This window comes from Amaranthus tricolor, chromosome 6 (genome assembly GCF_026212465.1).
Source record: "Amaranthus tricolor cultivar Red isolate AtriRed21 chromosome 6, ASM2621246v1, whole genome shotgun sequence".
In the NCBI taxonomy this organism is placed as follows: Eukaryota; Viridiplantae; Streptophyta; class Magnoliopsida; order Caryophyllales; family Amaranthaceae; genus Amaranthus; species Amaranthus tricolor.
In genome coordinates this window covers 27,317,826-27,336,262 of record NC_080052.1, presented here as the reverse complement: position 1 = coordinate 27,336,262, position 18,437 = coordinate 27,317,826, and the positions used below count along the sequence as shown (strand labels likewise).

General features: G+C 28.1%; 1 protein-coding gene across 2 annotated transcripts; it reads left to right on the top strand.

Moving 5' to 3' along the window:
• Nucleotides 1-274: 274 nt before the first annotated feature.
• On the top strand, nt 275-10,729 carry LOC130814731 (heavy metal-associated isoprenylated plant protein 7-like). 2 transcript variants are annotated; one of them, XM_057680900.1, is made up of 5 exons: nt 275-569; nt 995-1,193; nt 3,417-3,619; nt 9,108-9,198; nt 9,857-10,729. In XM_057680900.1, exons 1-5 carry the CDS (start codon nt 561-563, stop codon nt 10,252-10,254), a joined length of 900 nt encoding a protein of 299 aa, XP_057536883.1. In that variant the 5' UTR covers nt 275-560; the 3' UTR covers nt 10,255-10,729. The 2 variants fall into 2 exon arrangements, with proteins under 2 accessions (XP_057536883.1, XP_057536882.1); XM_057680899.1 differs by having other exon boundaries at nt 412-569; nt 992-1,193.
• The last annotated feature ends 7,708 nt before the right edge of the window (nt 10,730-18,437 follow it).

Here is an 18,437-nt window from a genome sequence, read left to right as displayed (position 1 = left end):
TTAATACTTTAAGAGGAAATAGCTTTCATGCAAAAAGACATGATAAAGTATAGAACTATACTATTTTCGTCCTTAATACTTACATCATATCGACTTGATAAAGATTAATATCATTATTATCCCAAAATAATAAGGAATAGAAAAAGAACAAAATAAAAGTAAATACGATAATATATAATTTATCTCATAACATATATAGTAAATAAATAAGCATTGCAAAATAAATGAAAAAAAAATATAGTAAATTTAACTGTTAGTTTAAACTTTTAGTTTTATTTAGAAACGAGTTAACATTCATAAATTTTGGTGAATTGAAAAAATGATAGGGTGACGTAATAGGTGATGTTGGTTAATGGTTAGAGCATAGTAGTTTGGTTACCACACATTCTACTTAATAAAACAACACTTCCTATTCCATATTCATCTTCTTCACTCAACCCTACTCTTACTTACAACTTGCGCCTCTATTTTAACTTCCTACATTATATATTCAACCCTTCCTCCACTTACTATATTTTTCACTTCTCATCTTAATTATTGGATAATAATCACTTTTTGCCATGGGGGAGGTATGTATTATTATTGATTTATGCCATTTTATAATTCTTCATTTTAATTTTTTTCTTTCCCTTTGAATTTGGTATCGTAATACACGACTTTAGAAAGTAAAGTTGTGACAAATTACAACTGTCTTGGTTCTGAATTATTTATACCGAAAAGTTATTTTTAATGTATTTTTGTCTATTTTACCCATTTTAAATGAGTTTTTTTATCTTGCCAAAAATTAAAAAAATGTAAATATTGTGAAATAATCATAATAAATAAGATATGTAAATATTATGGAATAGAAAAAGTAATATTAAAAAAGTTGTTATCTCATCAGGAATTTAAATAATGTAAACAGAATAACAGAGATTTAATATTTTGGATATGATTGAAGCATGACATAATGTATGAGTTGTTGTTTAATTTGGATTGTAAATATGAATAGCAGGAAATAAAGGAGAAGAAAGAGAAAGAGAGTAGCGGTGGAGAAGAATCAGCTGCTAAAAAGAATGTTGAAGAGAAGAAGGAAAAGGAGAGTGTAAAAGAAGAAAAGAGTGAAAATGAGATGATAATAATAAAAGTAGACATGCATTGCCAATGTGAGGCTTGTGCCAAGAAAATTGTTAGAGCTGTCCGAACTTTTCAAGGTCTCTTCTCATCTCTATCTCTTTACTTTCTATTTGCGGAATTTTTTTTTCTATACATAGTGGTGTTTCGTTGTTGAAGGAAAACACAATTTTAATTTTCATAGAAAATATTTTTTTATAGAAGATATAAATAAATTTAAAATGTAGATAATTATAAATTTTTTGGATTGGTTTGATAGAAATTATTTTAAAAATATAGAAATGTAAATATTTGGAATGGGAGAATGTTAGAAAATGAATGTTAGAAGTTTTTTGGTTTTCTCTTGGTTTCCTTCAAAATTTTGGTTTTTAGCCATTGTTTATTTTAATAGATGTTTTAGTTGACAATTTTCTGAAACCATAAAAAATGATTTTTTTTTTTTTTTTTTTTTTGTAATTGATAATACTTTAAATTTTTGTATATGTTAATTATAAATTTCAGTGTTCAACTTATAATAAGAAAATATTTTCTAGAAATTTAGTAAAGGAAGTAACATAATTCAAGGTGATTAGATATTCTTGTTTTTCAATTTAAATCTTTTATCAAATTAAAATAAAAAATATTATCTCTTATATCAAGCACCTTAGCCCTCGTGGTTATTATATAGAAGTATATACTCGTATATTTGTATAGTTAAATCCAATTGTGTCATCAACATGATAAATTTAAGTTATTAATGTTTCTATTTAAAAATTTAATTTCTTTAGCTTAAGCATAATATTACTTGGTAAAAATTTATTAGAAATTTTAACTTATTAACGTGCTAGTTTTGGGTAAAATTATTGATTAAACAACTTGTTATAAATCAACTATTTTAAATAAGTTTCTTTTAACGATATTTTTAAAATAAGCTGGTCTAATTAGATGACAAAATTAGCTGATTAAATCGAAGACTATGATCAACTCCTAACAATTAGCCTTTTTCAAAGACCAACTATTAAGTCTATATTTATTGCATCTAAAGAAAAATGTATCTTTCTCATGAATTAAACCGGTCAACCATACAAAACTTAGTAGTTAATGTACGTCACTATCTACTACAATCGCTGCTTACTAATGGAGGAACTTATTTTAATTTAATGCACCTTCACATCGTACAATTCTTTTCTTACGTCAAATTTAGAGATATCATCATATATATTGACAATCACATATTGTCTAACAAAAATAAATGATGAGCACATTAGAAGGATGCTAATTTAATCAATCATAATGTCTAATTGTATGGTTTTTAATTTCTTGGGAGTTTTTTTTTATTGGAGTTTGGCAAGTATTGTGTTTTATAGTTTAGGTTTTAATATTGAATTTCACCTAATTTTTTCTTTTTTCAACCTACTCTATAATTTAAAAAAATAAAATAAAATAAAATAATTTCTCATATACAAATTCAATCATATAAAAATGAATTAATCATATATGACATTTCAAAAAAATATAATCATATCACATATATCATCATCATCATACCCAGTGTATCCTACTCATAGAAAACTATGATTAGAGCTTGGAGAGGGAAGAAAGACGGCAGCTCATACCCATATAAGAGAGTGCGGTCAAAGACTCTCTCGGCTTGAGAAGGATCTTCAAAGAGAGAAACCTACAACCAACCATACAACCCACGTTAACTATAAATAGTAATCAAATAACTAAAAATATATAATTATATCATATATATATATATATATATATATATATATATATATATATATATAATAAAATTTATTCACAATCAAAGGAACTTATTTCTATGGCATTAATAAATTCCACTATAATCAGATTTGATCTTAATAGTACATATATTATATGATTTAACGGTATTAATTAGTACATGTGACCTTGCTAAATAATCTAATTGACATTTACACTACTAAAATTTTTAAGTTGTTATTACAAACAAATGCACTCTTTCTGTTCTTCAAATTTTGTTATATTGTGATTTTTTAAGAAAAGAGAAAAAGGAGTATATGTATTCATTTTTACCTAATTATTTATTTATTTATATTAGGAGTATGTATTTTATTTGTTTATATGTTTTTGATAACTGAGGTTTATTTGAGAATTCTTTCTCGAATTGAGGGACTCGTTAGTCGCCCTCTCCTTTATAGGTATGAGTTATCGCCTTTTTTCTCTCTTCAGACTCTGATTATAGTTGTCTTTAAGCGGGATACACTGTATATGATGATGATATAAATAAATTAATATTTATAATTAGATTAATTTAATATGTTGTGAATGAATTGAAGGGGTGGAAGATGTAGCAGTGGATCGGAAGACTAATATGGTTGCAATAAAAGGGAAGACAGCAGACCCAATTAAATTATGCGATAGAATTCAACATAAAACTGGTCGGAAAGCTATTTTAGTGTCTCCAATACCCAAGCCTCCTGAGGAGCAACCCAAACCGGATGAAAATAAAGACAAAATTCAAGAACCCCCTAAAGAACAAGTATGCACTCCTTTGTCCTTTCTCCTCTTAAATTTTCCCTATCATTTTTTTTTTCATTCAAATTTTACTCTATTAGGTGAATACAATAAATTGAGTTACAAAAACAATTTTATATAATTTTTTTTTATTCATATTATTTGTTAGATTTGACTTTTTACATAATTTACTACGTTATTTTATTATTTATACATTGAATAATGCATAACATTAAATACTCATGGGAGGTTATGAGCAATGTTTAATATGTTCGATTGCATAGGGTCCTGAAAGTTGGGAGTCTCATTATTAAATTATTTAGTACATATTAGGTGTTTAAAGATACAAAATTGTAAGAAAAATATCATAATTTTTAAAATTAACAAGACATTTATAGAATTTATCAATTTTTGCTCTACCTGACTTATATCATGATTCATGAGGTAATTAACTTTTTAACGGTAATTTCTTTTAATTGGGTACAATGAGAGGAAAAATATGTCCCAAAAGAATTAGTAGTGGTTGTTGTAAATTGCAATAATTTTTTGGCTATAAACACGATATTGACAAAAGTGGAATAAATAAAATACATTTCACGTGTTAATTGATAATCAATAATACGATCAAGTACTATACATAGTGTAAAGTTTTGTTTCTCAGAGAATTATTTCTTCTCTCTTTTAATTGGCATAAACAAGGGTAGATTTAGAAATTTTTTTTAAGTAGGATCGAATAAGTAAAATATATCTATCAGTATATTTCTTCATATCTTAAAATTTTTCAATAGAAAAAAAAATTTGTAGAATGAACAATTTATCTACCATGTCGTAAGGTAGGTTTGTCGTTGTTTATATTATTTATTTTTCTTTTAATCTCATTCACATATTTTAATTTTCTTTAAGGTATAACTGTGTCTTAAATTTTTATTTAAAACTAAATCAAATATTTAAAATAGAAAATATTTTCATATTTTAACATAAATTAACACTCCTTATTTCATGTAACGGTTGATATTTTCAAACTTATAATTTCTTTAAGATATGATTGTGCCTTAAATTCTACTCTGATATATGCTACATGTTCCTTTGTAATAACTATTATAGAAATAAATTCTTTAGTTTAGGGTATAAATTCTTTAGTTAAATTTGATACGAAAATTATGTTCAGTTTAATTCTTTCAAAATTCATATTATATTATGTTGAACTAAATTAAATTGAATTAAACTTTATAATACCAAATAATTACCAATCCTAAAAAATAAAATCAAATTAGTTCTACTAAAATAATAAATATTCAATAAATAAGTTCGCCTATTTGACTTGTCCTTTGACACATGCCTATAATTGAACAATCTTAAATTTGGTTGGTTATGATTTTTCTGATAAAACCAAATCAAATGGAAAAACCAATATCTTTTCATCAAAATTAAATCAAATTGATAATATAGTTTGATTTGATTTTAAATTTTTACACAACAATTTTTACGCCCTTGATATTAACTAAATTACACTGATAGTAAAAAAAATATATAATTAACTACATTATTTTGCTTATTCTATCAGAATATTCGATCAAATGTTGGGTAAAACAAAATGAGAAATTTTGCAGAAGACATTTGGTAGAGCAAGAAAGTTAGTCCAAAATATAATGATAAAATGGAAATAATAGTAAAAGTGTCAACGAAAAAGTTAAGCGTTAAAAGAACAGTAAAAACAGAAGCAGCAAGCAAGTTGGAAGATGGGTTGTCTACTTGTCCTACTTGTCTTACTACTTTCTTGTCACTGTAACCTCTTTAGTCTTTCTCTTATATTTTGCTATAATTTTTTTATGGATATATTTCTATTTGTTTTTATTCACATTTCACACATTTTAAATTTTTCTTTAGAATTTTTATTAAATAAAACTCTCAATTATTGTTTGTTGACTTAAAATACCACCAATTATTATTTTTCAAATTTCTAATATACCCTCAACTCTCAAGTAACCTTATCTGCTCTCAACCATTACTTATCGACTCAAAATAAGTAAATAATCCATAAACAATAGGTTGAAATTATCTAAGTAATACACTCAACCATTGCTTATTGACTCAAAACATCTCCAATTATTATTTCCCAAATTTCATCAAGTATCGGGATGCTTAATCTTGTATGCCCTTGACCATTGCTCATCGACTCAAAATAATCCAAAAATAGTTGGTTGAAATAATCTGAATAGTATTCAATATAAGTATTTCAATATTTAGAGACATAAAGGGTCAAATAATAGTTTGAGATATTTTGAATCAAATAAACAATAGTTAAAAATACTATATACAAATTCTTTTAATATTATCCACATAAATTGTATATTATATGCAATATACAATCAGAGTGATCTTTGAGGGTGTGTGAGGTGATTGATCGCACAGGGCCCCCTCTTTCTCCCGTATATGAAAAAGTTAATTAAAAAAATATGTTGAGTTTATTAATAAAATAACTACATTATAAATAAAACGCAAAATAAAAATTTGTCCAAAGTCCCTAAATTTTTTAAGACGACTCTATATAGAAGTCGGCAATTTGTGGGGAAGAAAATGAGAAGCTAGCAAAGCTAAGGCAAAAAAATTGAGAAGAAAGATGAGAGAGTAAAAACAAGGTAAGGCACATTTCACAATGAAGCTTATCAGTTATGAGTATGAGTTACTCCTATCAGATTCTGATGATTTTGTGTATTCTGCCTCCTGCATATATGGCATTTGTCGCCTCCTTTGTTTTTCAGTATCACATTTCTACACATAAATTATTTTGAATATTTACGGTGCTATTTATATCATTTTCACCCTCAAATTATTTAGATATGTTCACAATTCATATCTTTGAAGGGTATATATATTGATTCAAATCAAATAGTAGAGTAATTTTATTTTCTATGGAATGAAGATCTACAAGTTTTGATATTGAATTATAATGAAAATATTAAAAAAAAATATGTCAGTATTTTGTTTTTTTGAAGTAAAATTAAGATAAAAATAGGGAGCGATCTTGACCTGTTAGTTAGAGGGGCCAAAATTATTACTATTTTTTATTAGCCATATTTTTTACTTTTATGTGAGAATTTTTCTAAAAGAAGTATAATTATTAAAAAATAATATAATAATATTAAAAGAATTTGGAGGAGCAAGTTTTGGACCATTTATTCAAAATCTATACTTCCTGTTGTTTAGGCTTTGCCCACATATCAAAATGTTTACCCAAAAATCTTTTAAATGCGAAATTATTTGTGAGTAGTTAATTTATTCATGACTTTTTATTGATTTTCTAATTTCATAGGGGTTTATTAAACCTAAACCAGAAGAGCATAGCTTAAAAGACATTAATTATCTATGGTAACCAATTTAATTTAAGATGTCTTATAGGAGTATTTTACTATGAAGCTCATTAGTATAGATTGTCTTTAATTTTTGTGAATCATTCAATATGAACAAAAATAAGCTCATTTAAATCAGTAATATTATTTAATTTATAACAAACAAAATATAATAATAATAATAATAATAATAATAATAATAATAATAACATTATCCATCATGATATTATAAAGGTAAAAACTTTTTGTAACAAAGTTACACATAAGCCCTTTTTTTTTATAAAAGTTGACGTCTTTTATTTAAGTTGCAACATTTATAATAGATTGAGACATGACCATCTATTAGCAAGTGTAAAGCTGGTTAACGTTTAAAGCCTCAAATTTTTTAGAGTTTAAAACATAATTTGAATATGCTTTACAATTTTTTTTTTGCTATAATGTGAGTCTTTAAAATTTTTTATAAAATAGTTAAGGATAAGGTTGTATCATTGTATGAGGGACTAAATGCGTACGAAGCTTGATTTCTCCTAAATTGTTAGTGGTGGAATATATATGGCAGATATTATAGCAATGAAAGAAAGCTAGTCATTTTCGATTTTGAGATTGATACTTGGATACGGGATATGCTTTACTATCTTAGAAATGTTCCTTTACGTTGACTACATGGAATACAATCTTAGCTTGAATTTTTTAGTACAATTAACAATCATACAATAATAAAAACTATAGAACAAAACACCATATATAAATCAATTGATTTTGGTTGATTACTCTTAATAACAAACATCATATACTAAGATTTTGTGTCTATCTCTAATTAAAGAAATAATACAAGTTAAATTTCTAGAATAGAAAACAAAGCAAATTGCGAAAAATAAAAAAAGTAATACACATAATTGGATAAGCTTAAGCTTTTGGTTGAGTTGGTTCCTTGACCTGGTATCAGAGCCAACGTGACAAAACTATCACATGTTCGAAAGTCACCTATCCTTCAAATTCAAGTGGGATATTTAGTGCAAGGTATAAGGAGGGCTTGTGTAGTTGTGTTGCATCCACACTTCGTTCCCAAAGGAATCTTAAGTGAGGGAGCATGTTAGAGTATATAACATATCCTGAGGTATCTATTATTAACTTAAACTTTTAGTTGAGTTGATTCCTTAACAATATCCAAATAGAAAATATTATGAATATTTAACTCTATTGCATTGAAATAAAATGTATTGATCCCATTCTTTGAAGAATTCTTTACACCCTATTGATTGGGGAACATATGCTTTTATATATTGTTCACTTATCCTAATCTCCATTGCATGGTGGCTTGCTTTTACTTTCTATGGATCTAGACTATCTTTAACCACTTTTGGTACATAAGCGTCTTTTTTTATCCTTCATTATTAGCTATTTAGCAAGTCATATTTTTTTCTTTTACAAAATATATCTAAATTTGTGAAGATGCTAAAAAACATTTGCTTGTGAGAGTTTAATTTGAAAGACAAAAAATTTGTTAAATTATCAATTTTAATTAAGATTTTACAAAACAATAAATGCTATTGTTTGCATAAAATTTGAACCTTAGACCCTAAGTTTTATTTCTATTCTTAAAATTGACTTTCCTAATCCCTGGTGTAGCTTTGTCTATCAATGGTAATCAAATTATTATTTTCAAATATGTGGTTATTTTCATGATTTTCTACTCTGATACTACTTTTCATAATGATAAATGAGAATAAATTTTGTAAACAAAAAATTATTAGAGCAAAATAAACTTGATCATAAACACTATCAAGTAATGTTCCAAACTAGATAGCTTTAAATTTTCATTGGTATTTCATTATTTAACGCGTGCGATATAAATAAATAAACCGTAAATCAAACATTAAAGTTAATTGTTGATATTTTTAAAATTTTTGCATATTGCTAATTCCTTTTATGATCATACGGAATAATCGTATAATATAATTTGTGAAGTATTTGCATAAGTGCATGATTAATTAATTTGGCTTTAGATTGTTACTTTCTATCTCTACTCTTTTGAATTTGGATCGTATTACGTATAATTATTTATGTGAAATTTTTTTGAGTCATATTATCCAAACTTAAAAGACCGACTAAGAGTTGGTCTATAATGTCTTATAATAAAAGAGATCAATTTTGTTATGGCAGCCACCTCCAATTGTAACAGTGATGTTAGGAGTTCATATGCACTGTGAAGCCTGTGCACAGCAGCTGCAGAAGCGCATTCGAAAGATTAAAGGTACGTAGATCTTATACCGGGATATATTAGATATGATCTGATAATGAGATTTAATTTTACAAAGATTTTGCCAGAAGGATATTTTTATACTTGTTTAATTAATGAAATTTATTATCTACTCTAACTAAAATGTTAGAGTATATAAATGTTAGAGTATATAATATATCTTAGGGTCTCAACCATCAACTTAAATTTTTAATTGAATTGGCTTAAGCTGATTGCGTTAGTGTATATAACATATCTTGAAATCTTAACCATCAACTGATTTTTTGGTTGAGATAGTTTCTTAACAGATAGTTGAGGTTCCAACATATATAATATATACACTTGAATAAAGCTTGCAATTTGTGCTTCAATATAATATCATGTACTCAACTTTAGTTCATTGACGTGGTGGCAAGAGTCCAAACATGTTCGATTCTTGTCCGTCTCTTTTTTCGAGTGAAATATTAACGCCAAACTAAGTATGTGAGGCACCTGTGTTGAATTTACACTCTAACCCGATCGACTCTTATGTTAAAGGGCAGTGTGACAAAGCATATAATTTGATATTATGTTAAAGGGTTTCAACCGTCGTTACAGGCTTAAAGCGAACTATGAATGATAGCCATGTAGGGTTTGAGAATCTAATTTGATATGATTTACAATATGAACACAGGCATAGAATCAGTGGAAACAAATGTAGGCAAAAGTCAAGTGATTGTGAAAGGAGTGATTACAGACCCAGAAGCATTGCTTAAGTATGTGCACAAGAAGACAAAGAAGCAAGTCTCTATTATCATAAATGATGAACAAAAAATACAAGAATCTAACAAAAATGATCAAGCTGAGAAAAAAGAACAAAAAAAGGAAAAATCTGAAGATAATAATGAAGCAGGGATGAAAAATGTTATTGATCATGAAGCAAGGCTGATGATGATGGGTGATATGAATAGACATGATTATTATTGGCCATCTGCAAGGTATGATTATATGGAGTATCATCATCATAATAATCTCAATTATCAACCTCAAATCTTTAGTGATGAAAATCCAAATGCATGTTCCATCATGTAAACAATGGTATTAGAGCCCGGGTCGAACACTCGTCTTTACATATGTGTATGCTGAACCAACTCGATTATCATTCTTCAATATTACATATTACGCGGTTCAATATAAGTCGGGTTTTTAATTTCAGACCTAGCCAGATTTCCCTAAATGGAAAACTCCTAATTAACTACTATTATTATTGTGTAATAGTAGGATTAAGATGTTTTTGGTGCCTTGTTTTGTTTAGCATCTATCTTGTTAATTATATCTTGATCTTGTCAATGTTTTGTTGTATTATTATTATTATATTTCAAACTAAAAATAATTGCATAAGCTTTCTAATAGTACTATCAATTATGTAAATAATGATGGATGTGAAACGAAAGCTAAAATGGAATCATGGCGTATTTTTGAAGGAAGTTTTGTTGTTGGGCCTTATTTTGTGTGTATTACGTGAATTGGACTTATTTTCTAATAGTACTATCAATTATGTAATTAATGCTGAGACTAGCTTTCCTATACATTTGTGATTTGAAGGCCAACTATTACATCAAGTTTTGTATTAGTTTTTCTCACTATGAAACTGACTTATATAATTAATTTATTTTTTTAATTGATCATTTTAAGATTTCACTTTAACATGTATTAACATAATGTTAATAAAATATATTTAGCGGAAAATTATTGTTGGCATGACAATTTATTTTGAGAACATATTTTTGTTTGATTACATTAATACAAAATGTTATGTTACCATTCAATGATTGACAAATTTAATTACAAATGAAAGAAATAGTAATATGATGTCAAATTGACTAATTTACTTATGGTGTACCATATTATCCGTTCAACTATTATTATTATTATTATTATTATTATTATTATTATTATTATTATTATTATGTGGAACGTAGGTCTCTCTTTACTTGCAATTTTTATCTTTTTCTTATGGATGCATGTAGTCAGTCCTTCATCTAGAAGTCACTTGGTCTCGAAACTTTAAAAATCGTCAATGTTCATCTTGAAACTTTAGCTTTTAAATTGTTAATATAGAATTCCATTTTAGAATATAAATATAAAAATAAATTGAGCCTTTATTATATTAATCCGGCCTTATATTGTAAACTTAAAAGCTAACAAAAATATGGGATATTTTATAATAATCACAAATCAACTAAAAATAACAAGTAACAATAAATAATCAAACCAACCACCATGCCAAACAACCTCAAATCTTTTCTAAGGCAAGTGATATAAGATAGAAGTACCATTTATGGGCCCTTTTCACCTTTGGGCCCTAGGACGTTTTTATCTTTAGGTTGCAGACCTTGTTTTTGTCTTTCACCAAATTTTGTGTGAGATCATTTTACAATGAGACGAGCTTATATAAACAGTCAATTTTTCTTATAGGTTAATTTAAGATTCTAAATAATAACTATAAGGTGATAATTAATCATTTTGAGGTTATAATTTGTTATTTTAAGATTATAAGTGATCTCTTTAAAACTGTAAATGTAAAATAGGCCAATCCAATAAAAATGGTCACAGCTTTAGACCGTCTCATTTGAAAAATTATCTTTATCTTTTATAAGATCAACAAGTTATTAAGTTTCTCCGGTTATAATCAAATGTCTCATTTGATTCAACATCAATTTAAAAGGGTACGTGAATCATACGTGGATAACTGAAAAGGTGATAATTTAAAGCAAATTGTATAATAATTAGTTAGATTCTATAAGGACATAAGTACAGGAAAAAAGTTACCAAATAAGAAAAATGGACATTTGATATTTGTTTAGAATAACAAGGAGTGTTAAAGTTTATGAGGATAATTTCTCTCTATGTAATTTTATTGTTCGATAACTAGCTAAACCAAAAAAAGATGTAGACTAAGTGAGTATCAAATGCATATTCTTACTCGAGAAAAATAATTACTCTAATTGTAACAAGATTAATTCTTCTCTATATGTTTAAGGGTTGTTAGTTTATATAATGTCAAATAATGACCAAGAAGTTTGTATAACGTCATCTAAGTTTGAACAAGGACTAACAAATTCACATAACATATGCTCGTGATGGTTTAGCTAAAGGTATATAAACTTTCAAAATCGGTCATATACTTCGTTGCGGAAGCGAATAGAAAGATCAACATCAGTCCTTGAGTGTTAATGTTGCATATTGAATACTGTTGGGATGAGTTATCCCACATCGATAAATTGAAAATGATGTGCACGCTTTATAAGCTATTAGAGACCTTCTTCCCATTGCCATATGGTTTTGGGATGGTATATATCTCCTTGGCTTATAAAGTGTGTGCACTTGTGTCCCCCCATTAATATGCTGGCATTTACAATAAGTCCAGCCTAATTTAACAAATACTAAGATGATATATGAGATAATAAACTTTAAAAAGTAATAAATAAAGCAATTAAAAGCATAAAAAGTTAAAAGAGTTTCACCCAACTTAAGCTGCGTCTTTCTAAATGGTTATTTATTATATTGATTGATAAAAAAAAAAGTGGTTTCAAACTCAAAGAACTCCATAGAAAAATTACATAAGAGATCAAATAGGATTTCAGTGTTTGAGGCTGAATATTTCATGTAAGTCAACTAGACGTCCAATTTGGCTTTTTGAGCTTTACTTCTAGTGGCTTTCAAATCCCCTTAATAATTTCGGCCTTGGCTCATACGAGCAAACTACCTGCTCATGGCCCAAAATTGCAAGTACGTTCATGCGAGCAAGAGAGTGCTAAGCTTCTATAAGCAAAACACCTACTCGTTCGAGCACCTTTGTTGCTCATTCAAGCAATTGCCTCTTGGACCTCACGAATGCAGTTGTGCTTGTTTCTTCGTTTGAGCATACCTTTCACTTGTTCAAGCATGTTTCTTCTTCGTCTCCTCCTAATGCCAAAAAGTTCATCTTGATTCATCAGATTACTTCTTAACCTTCAAACACAAACCATCAACCATACAACTACCTTGACTTAAGGCACATTCACAACATAAATATACTCTCTAAGTTTAAAGTTGAAAATACATACCAAAACAAAGAATGAGGTTATTTTAGATAGATTTCGTGCTAGGTCATGATTTTAGTACCTCGTATCAACATATTTTCCCACCAACTTACTCCTAAGATCATAACATACCGATAGAAACGACATCATAGTCCAAAAAATATTTAACAAACAATATAGCTCTATAGTACTAGCTCCTAGAGCTTAACAATGGACTACATCATCATCACAAGGGTAGCATGAGTGCGAAACAATCAACAAAAAGTACAACTTATATATCACTCATATACAACTTGATCAATGATCATCATTTCCAGGGAAGTAAACCATATTTTCTTTATGTAGGAGAGATTATTGTACGTACTTTCGTGGTCCTTGAACATAACAATGCTTTGGTGCATGCTTACCAACTAAAAGTGGCTCATGAAATTGTCAACTAAAAATAGATAGAATTTGCATTTTGCACCATATCATCCACTCAAATTAAGCCTTGAAATATCATGTAAATAAAGATATGATATTGCACCATATAGTGTGGTCCTTGAGCCACCTTGTAAGCATATTTTGTCATACATGAAACAAAATTAATGTCTTAACGACAAAAAGCTTGCAAACGAGAGGACAAGTGATCTTAATTAGTCATTTTTGATAGCTTTAGTGACCCACTTGAAAATTGTAGGATTCCTATCTTAGCTTCCTACATTTGAGTAAAACGAATTTTAATGATGTTTATCAACCAACCACCTTTCTACTTGCATTCACATTTTTACTATTCCTAGTCAAGGTTTCTTTACTTTGTGCTATAATAATGTCTTTCTTTGGAAAATATTTGTATGTTTAATAAAATTACATTTTCAAAAAACCTATAAAAATTAGTTGTGTTAGAGTGACCTATTTATCTTGAATAATGACACATTTGAGGGTTTGTTTAGAAAATAACGGTCACTTAGAGTTGTTTTTCGCATGTTTGACCAGCAAGAAGTATTGATTGATTTGATAAGTGTTGAGTGAGTTGTCTAAGTTAGCGCCCAACAATTATGGAGATACTACTATGTTAGTATGTCCCTTTAAATTAGGACCAAAGAAAAAAATAAAGTATTTCTAAGAAAAATGTGGATATTTGGTAATAATGAAAAGAGAGATTAAATTATGTGAATGAAATTAAAAGGTCATTAAAATATATGGATGTGATTAAAAAACTGGTGGATCATTGTCCAAAAATAAAAATGATGCAAAATGAATTATACTGACCAAAGTACCGAATTATGCTAAATGAGTGGACAAAGAAAGTATTTGATGAAAATTAATTGTTGATTGTTATTTAAAAAAAAGTGGGTTAAAAGTTAAAAGCCAATGAAAAAAGTACACAAATTCTTGTGAGAGACGGTCTCTTTGAGAGATCATCTCTAATTGCACCGGCCCATTATATAGTTTTAAAATATTGAAAGTAGGCATTAAAAATCATGTTAAGATATTGAAAGTAGACATTAAGGATAAGTCACGTAGGCATTAAAGATAATGTAAGTATGCATTAAAAATATGATAAGTAGGTAATAATCTTTAATGGATTGGGCTTGAAATACGCCTCTCAAAGAGACGTTCTCTCATGAGACTAGCTGTTCAAATAATGGATGGTCATGAATTGGGTTTGGGTTGGATCCAACCAGACTCAAACCTAGATCCATTTAGTTTTTGTTGACTCAAATCAAAACCCGCATGCATTTAGTCTGAAATTTTTAGACTTGCACCCAAACCTATTGGGTCTTATAGGTTTAGGGTCCTTAATGGATCCTAAATAGAGGTGTTCAACGGGCCGGGTCGGGTCAAAAATTAAATGGATCGGATTGGGCCGGGTCATGTCAAATGTTAAACGGGTCAGGGCGGGTCAAAGCATATTTAAATCCAACCCACTTTGACCTGATTTTTAAAAGTTCATAAAATATTTTTTTTTAATTATGCTTCATGGCCTATTGGATTGACCCACTTATGTATATAATAGTATCATTTTAAAATATAAAAAAGTGGTAAATTTATTTTTGCAATTAATTCTTATAATTATCCGACCCAGCCCTTTTACACCAAGGCCCGTTATTGACCCGGCCTGCTAATGACCCGTTAAAATACGACCCAACCCTTGACCCGTTGGGTTCACCCGCCCCGTTGAACACCTCTAATCTTGAATAAGTTTTAATCTAAATATGTTTATATTTTAACTTTTTTACATTTATAAGGTTAATTAGGTATAAAATCGGACTTGTGGTTGTATATAAGTCTAAAATAGTTCAAATAAATGTAAAATAGATTTAAAATGAGTCCAAAATAGGTTATGGGTTAGGATCATGATTGGATTTAGGATGGAAATAGGTTAGATCTAGGGAGGTTATGGGTCTTAGGCGAATTTAGAGCGAGTCTGGGTCTAAAAAAAAACCCCAGACTCAAATTCAGCACATTAATTTAATACTATGTATTCAAATGTAAACTCGAACCCAAAAAATAAAAGGTAAGCTTTGGGTGTGGCCGTGTGGGTCTAACAAGGTATTGGACCCATTTCAATTTCAATCCCTACTCATGGTAAATTTTTATTGTTTTGGCAAAAAAACTTAACTCTTTAATTAACTTAAAAGTAAATTACTAAATTTTTTTTTTTACTACATAACCAACAAAAAGCCTAACCATAAAAAAAGTCAACTTAACAAAATAAACAAACCAAATTATTTGAAGAACAATAATTTGTGCCGAGTTGTGTACTTCTTACATCTGTGCTGCTCTTACTATATAACTTTTGATTCTCTGATCAAAAAGGTACTTTAATTTAAACCAGCTTCTTATCTGCCAATTCCTCATTCAAACTAGCTATAATTCCAACTCCCCCAAAGTCATTGCACAAAAAGCTTAAATGAAACTGAAAAGTTAACAGTAATCCAATATGGCAATATACTGGTGATGCCAATTACAAACTAACAAACTACACCATTCATGGTGGATATAAGTTCTTAGATTGGGCCTCATTAATTATTATAGATACATAAGGAAAGAGTACTCATGATTTGTGGTTTGCAGGTGAGAATCTTGGCTCATATCTGTTTAGGTCATAATCTGCTATTTTATTTGACTAAAACATATTAATTTTCAAATGTATAGTAAATAATATAGAAAAATAACGATTGAGTTGGTTCAGTTTATTCATAGAGTCATAGAGAATAGTGTTCAACCTATCTTTATAGTAGTGTTTTGGATTAGCCCTTGATAGTTACAGGATTAAGTTTTAAAACTAATTTTATTAAATGTGTTGTATATTTTTTTGTACAATGAATTTCTCATCCTTAAACATGTTTTTATTTTCAGAATTTATCATTATTATTAAGTGAGAATAAACTTTATGAAGAATAAATAGACAAGTATGATCATAATTAAACCTTATCAAGTGATTTTCCCGGCTAAATTTTTAAATCTTCATCCTTTTAATTTTGTCTTGCATGGTTCAACAATTTAAACTATTGCAAGCACAACTTAATGGAAAATAAAATATTTTATTTTTACTATGATAGGCATAATTCTTGCTAAAACATAATCAACAAAAGTCTACGTTATGATCTATCTTTAAAGATATTAAGGCTCAATATTGCTTTTAAATTGTGCTAAAAATAAATTGAAAGAAAAGAATAAGAACATAAAATGTATAATATAAGATGGTTTCTCACGACCTCAAATAAGGAACTTATAATTTCGTAATATGTATAAGATGGACAATTTAATCCATGTATGAGGTGCGTATTTTGTTGATATCGTCTATACAACAATTTGTAAATTAAAATAATAAGTAATAAAAAATATAAATCATAATAAAAAATAAAAATTAAATAAATTTAGCAAGATAGAGAGGTAGTAGTTAGCTGAGACAGCTAACCATAAGTCTGACTGGACTCATTCTATTGTTTAAAAGAGACCTGGAAAGTATTGTTTTAGTAATTAGTAATTACTCCCATATTACTTGGTACTCACATTGGGTCAATTCGAAATTGATCAATTCAAAGCTGATCCAAACTGAAATGGAATCTATTTGAATATAACCTAACTCGAAAATAACTTAAAGCAAAAATAATCAACCTACCCGACCAATCATTTTGTCAGATCTAATCGCAATAGAATTAGCCTTTGTTAAAGCTGATTCGACTTGCTAACTTGATCTGAAGTTAACGTGAAATAAGTGGATTTGGGTTGAGACTTTTGACTCATATAATCAAATGTGACAGCTCAATTTGATCTGTTTATTAAATGAGTTAGGTTAAGATAAAAATTTTAAACCTGAAATAAACGTTTATAACTTATTTAATTAAACAAGTTAATTTCGAGTCACATCAATCCATATTATATGTAGTTATGTAGTAATTGATTTAATATTTTCCTATATTTCACATTAGATACAAAATAAACAATTACTAATAAACTAAAAATTTAAAAATTGATGCCTATAAAATAAGATGGACTCGATGTAAAATCACTAAAATGAAAACCAAAAACTCTAAACGGGTTGAGTTGGTAGAAATTAAGTCAAAATTACAATTTTTGACCCAATTATTTATACGTGTTAGGTTTGGATTAAAATATTTCTAACCCGTTATTACATAATCTGAACGGATTAAAGGATTTTTAAACCGTTTATACATAATCTAAATAGGAATCTGACCGATATGATATATTTGACAGAGCTAAAAAGAACGTAAATGTCATATGAGTAGTAATAATCATTGAGCCATACAATTCATAATGAAATACGTTTCTTAATAAAAGCGTCTCATACAAAAATTTTTAACAATCATTAATATAAAGAGTGATCATATGCTTTGTTAGCGACTATTGACTCCTGCTTTACCATTCAAAGTGACGAATATTCAAACCTCATCCTACGGGCTCCTTTTGCTAACCTAGAAAGACAACGTGCCCGTGGGCCTTGGTCCATATCGGATTATCACGTGGACAAAATAGAGTAACGGATCTCAATTTGAATGGACTATAGTCTATAATTTTCTACAATTTACATAAATTATGATGGAAGTTAGTGTTGAAAACTAATTCATATATGATTTTCAATCGAGCTAATCATAATATCAGAGCCGATGCCTTTAGACTAACGGGAAATAAAAAAAAAATCAATATTCCATGAAATAAAACAAGTTGTCGATTCCAAAA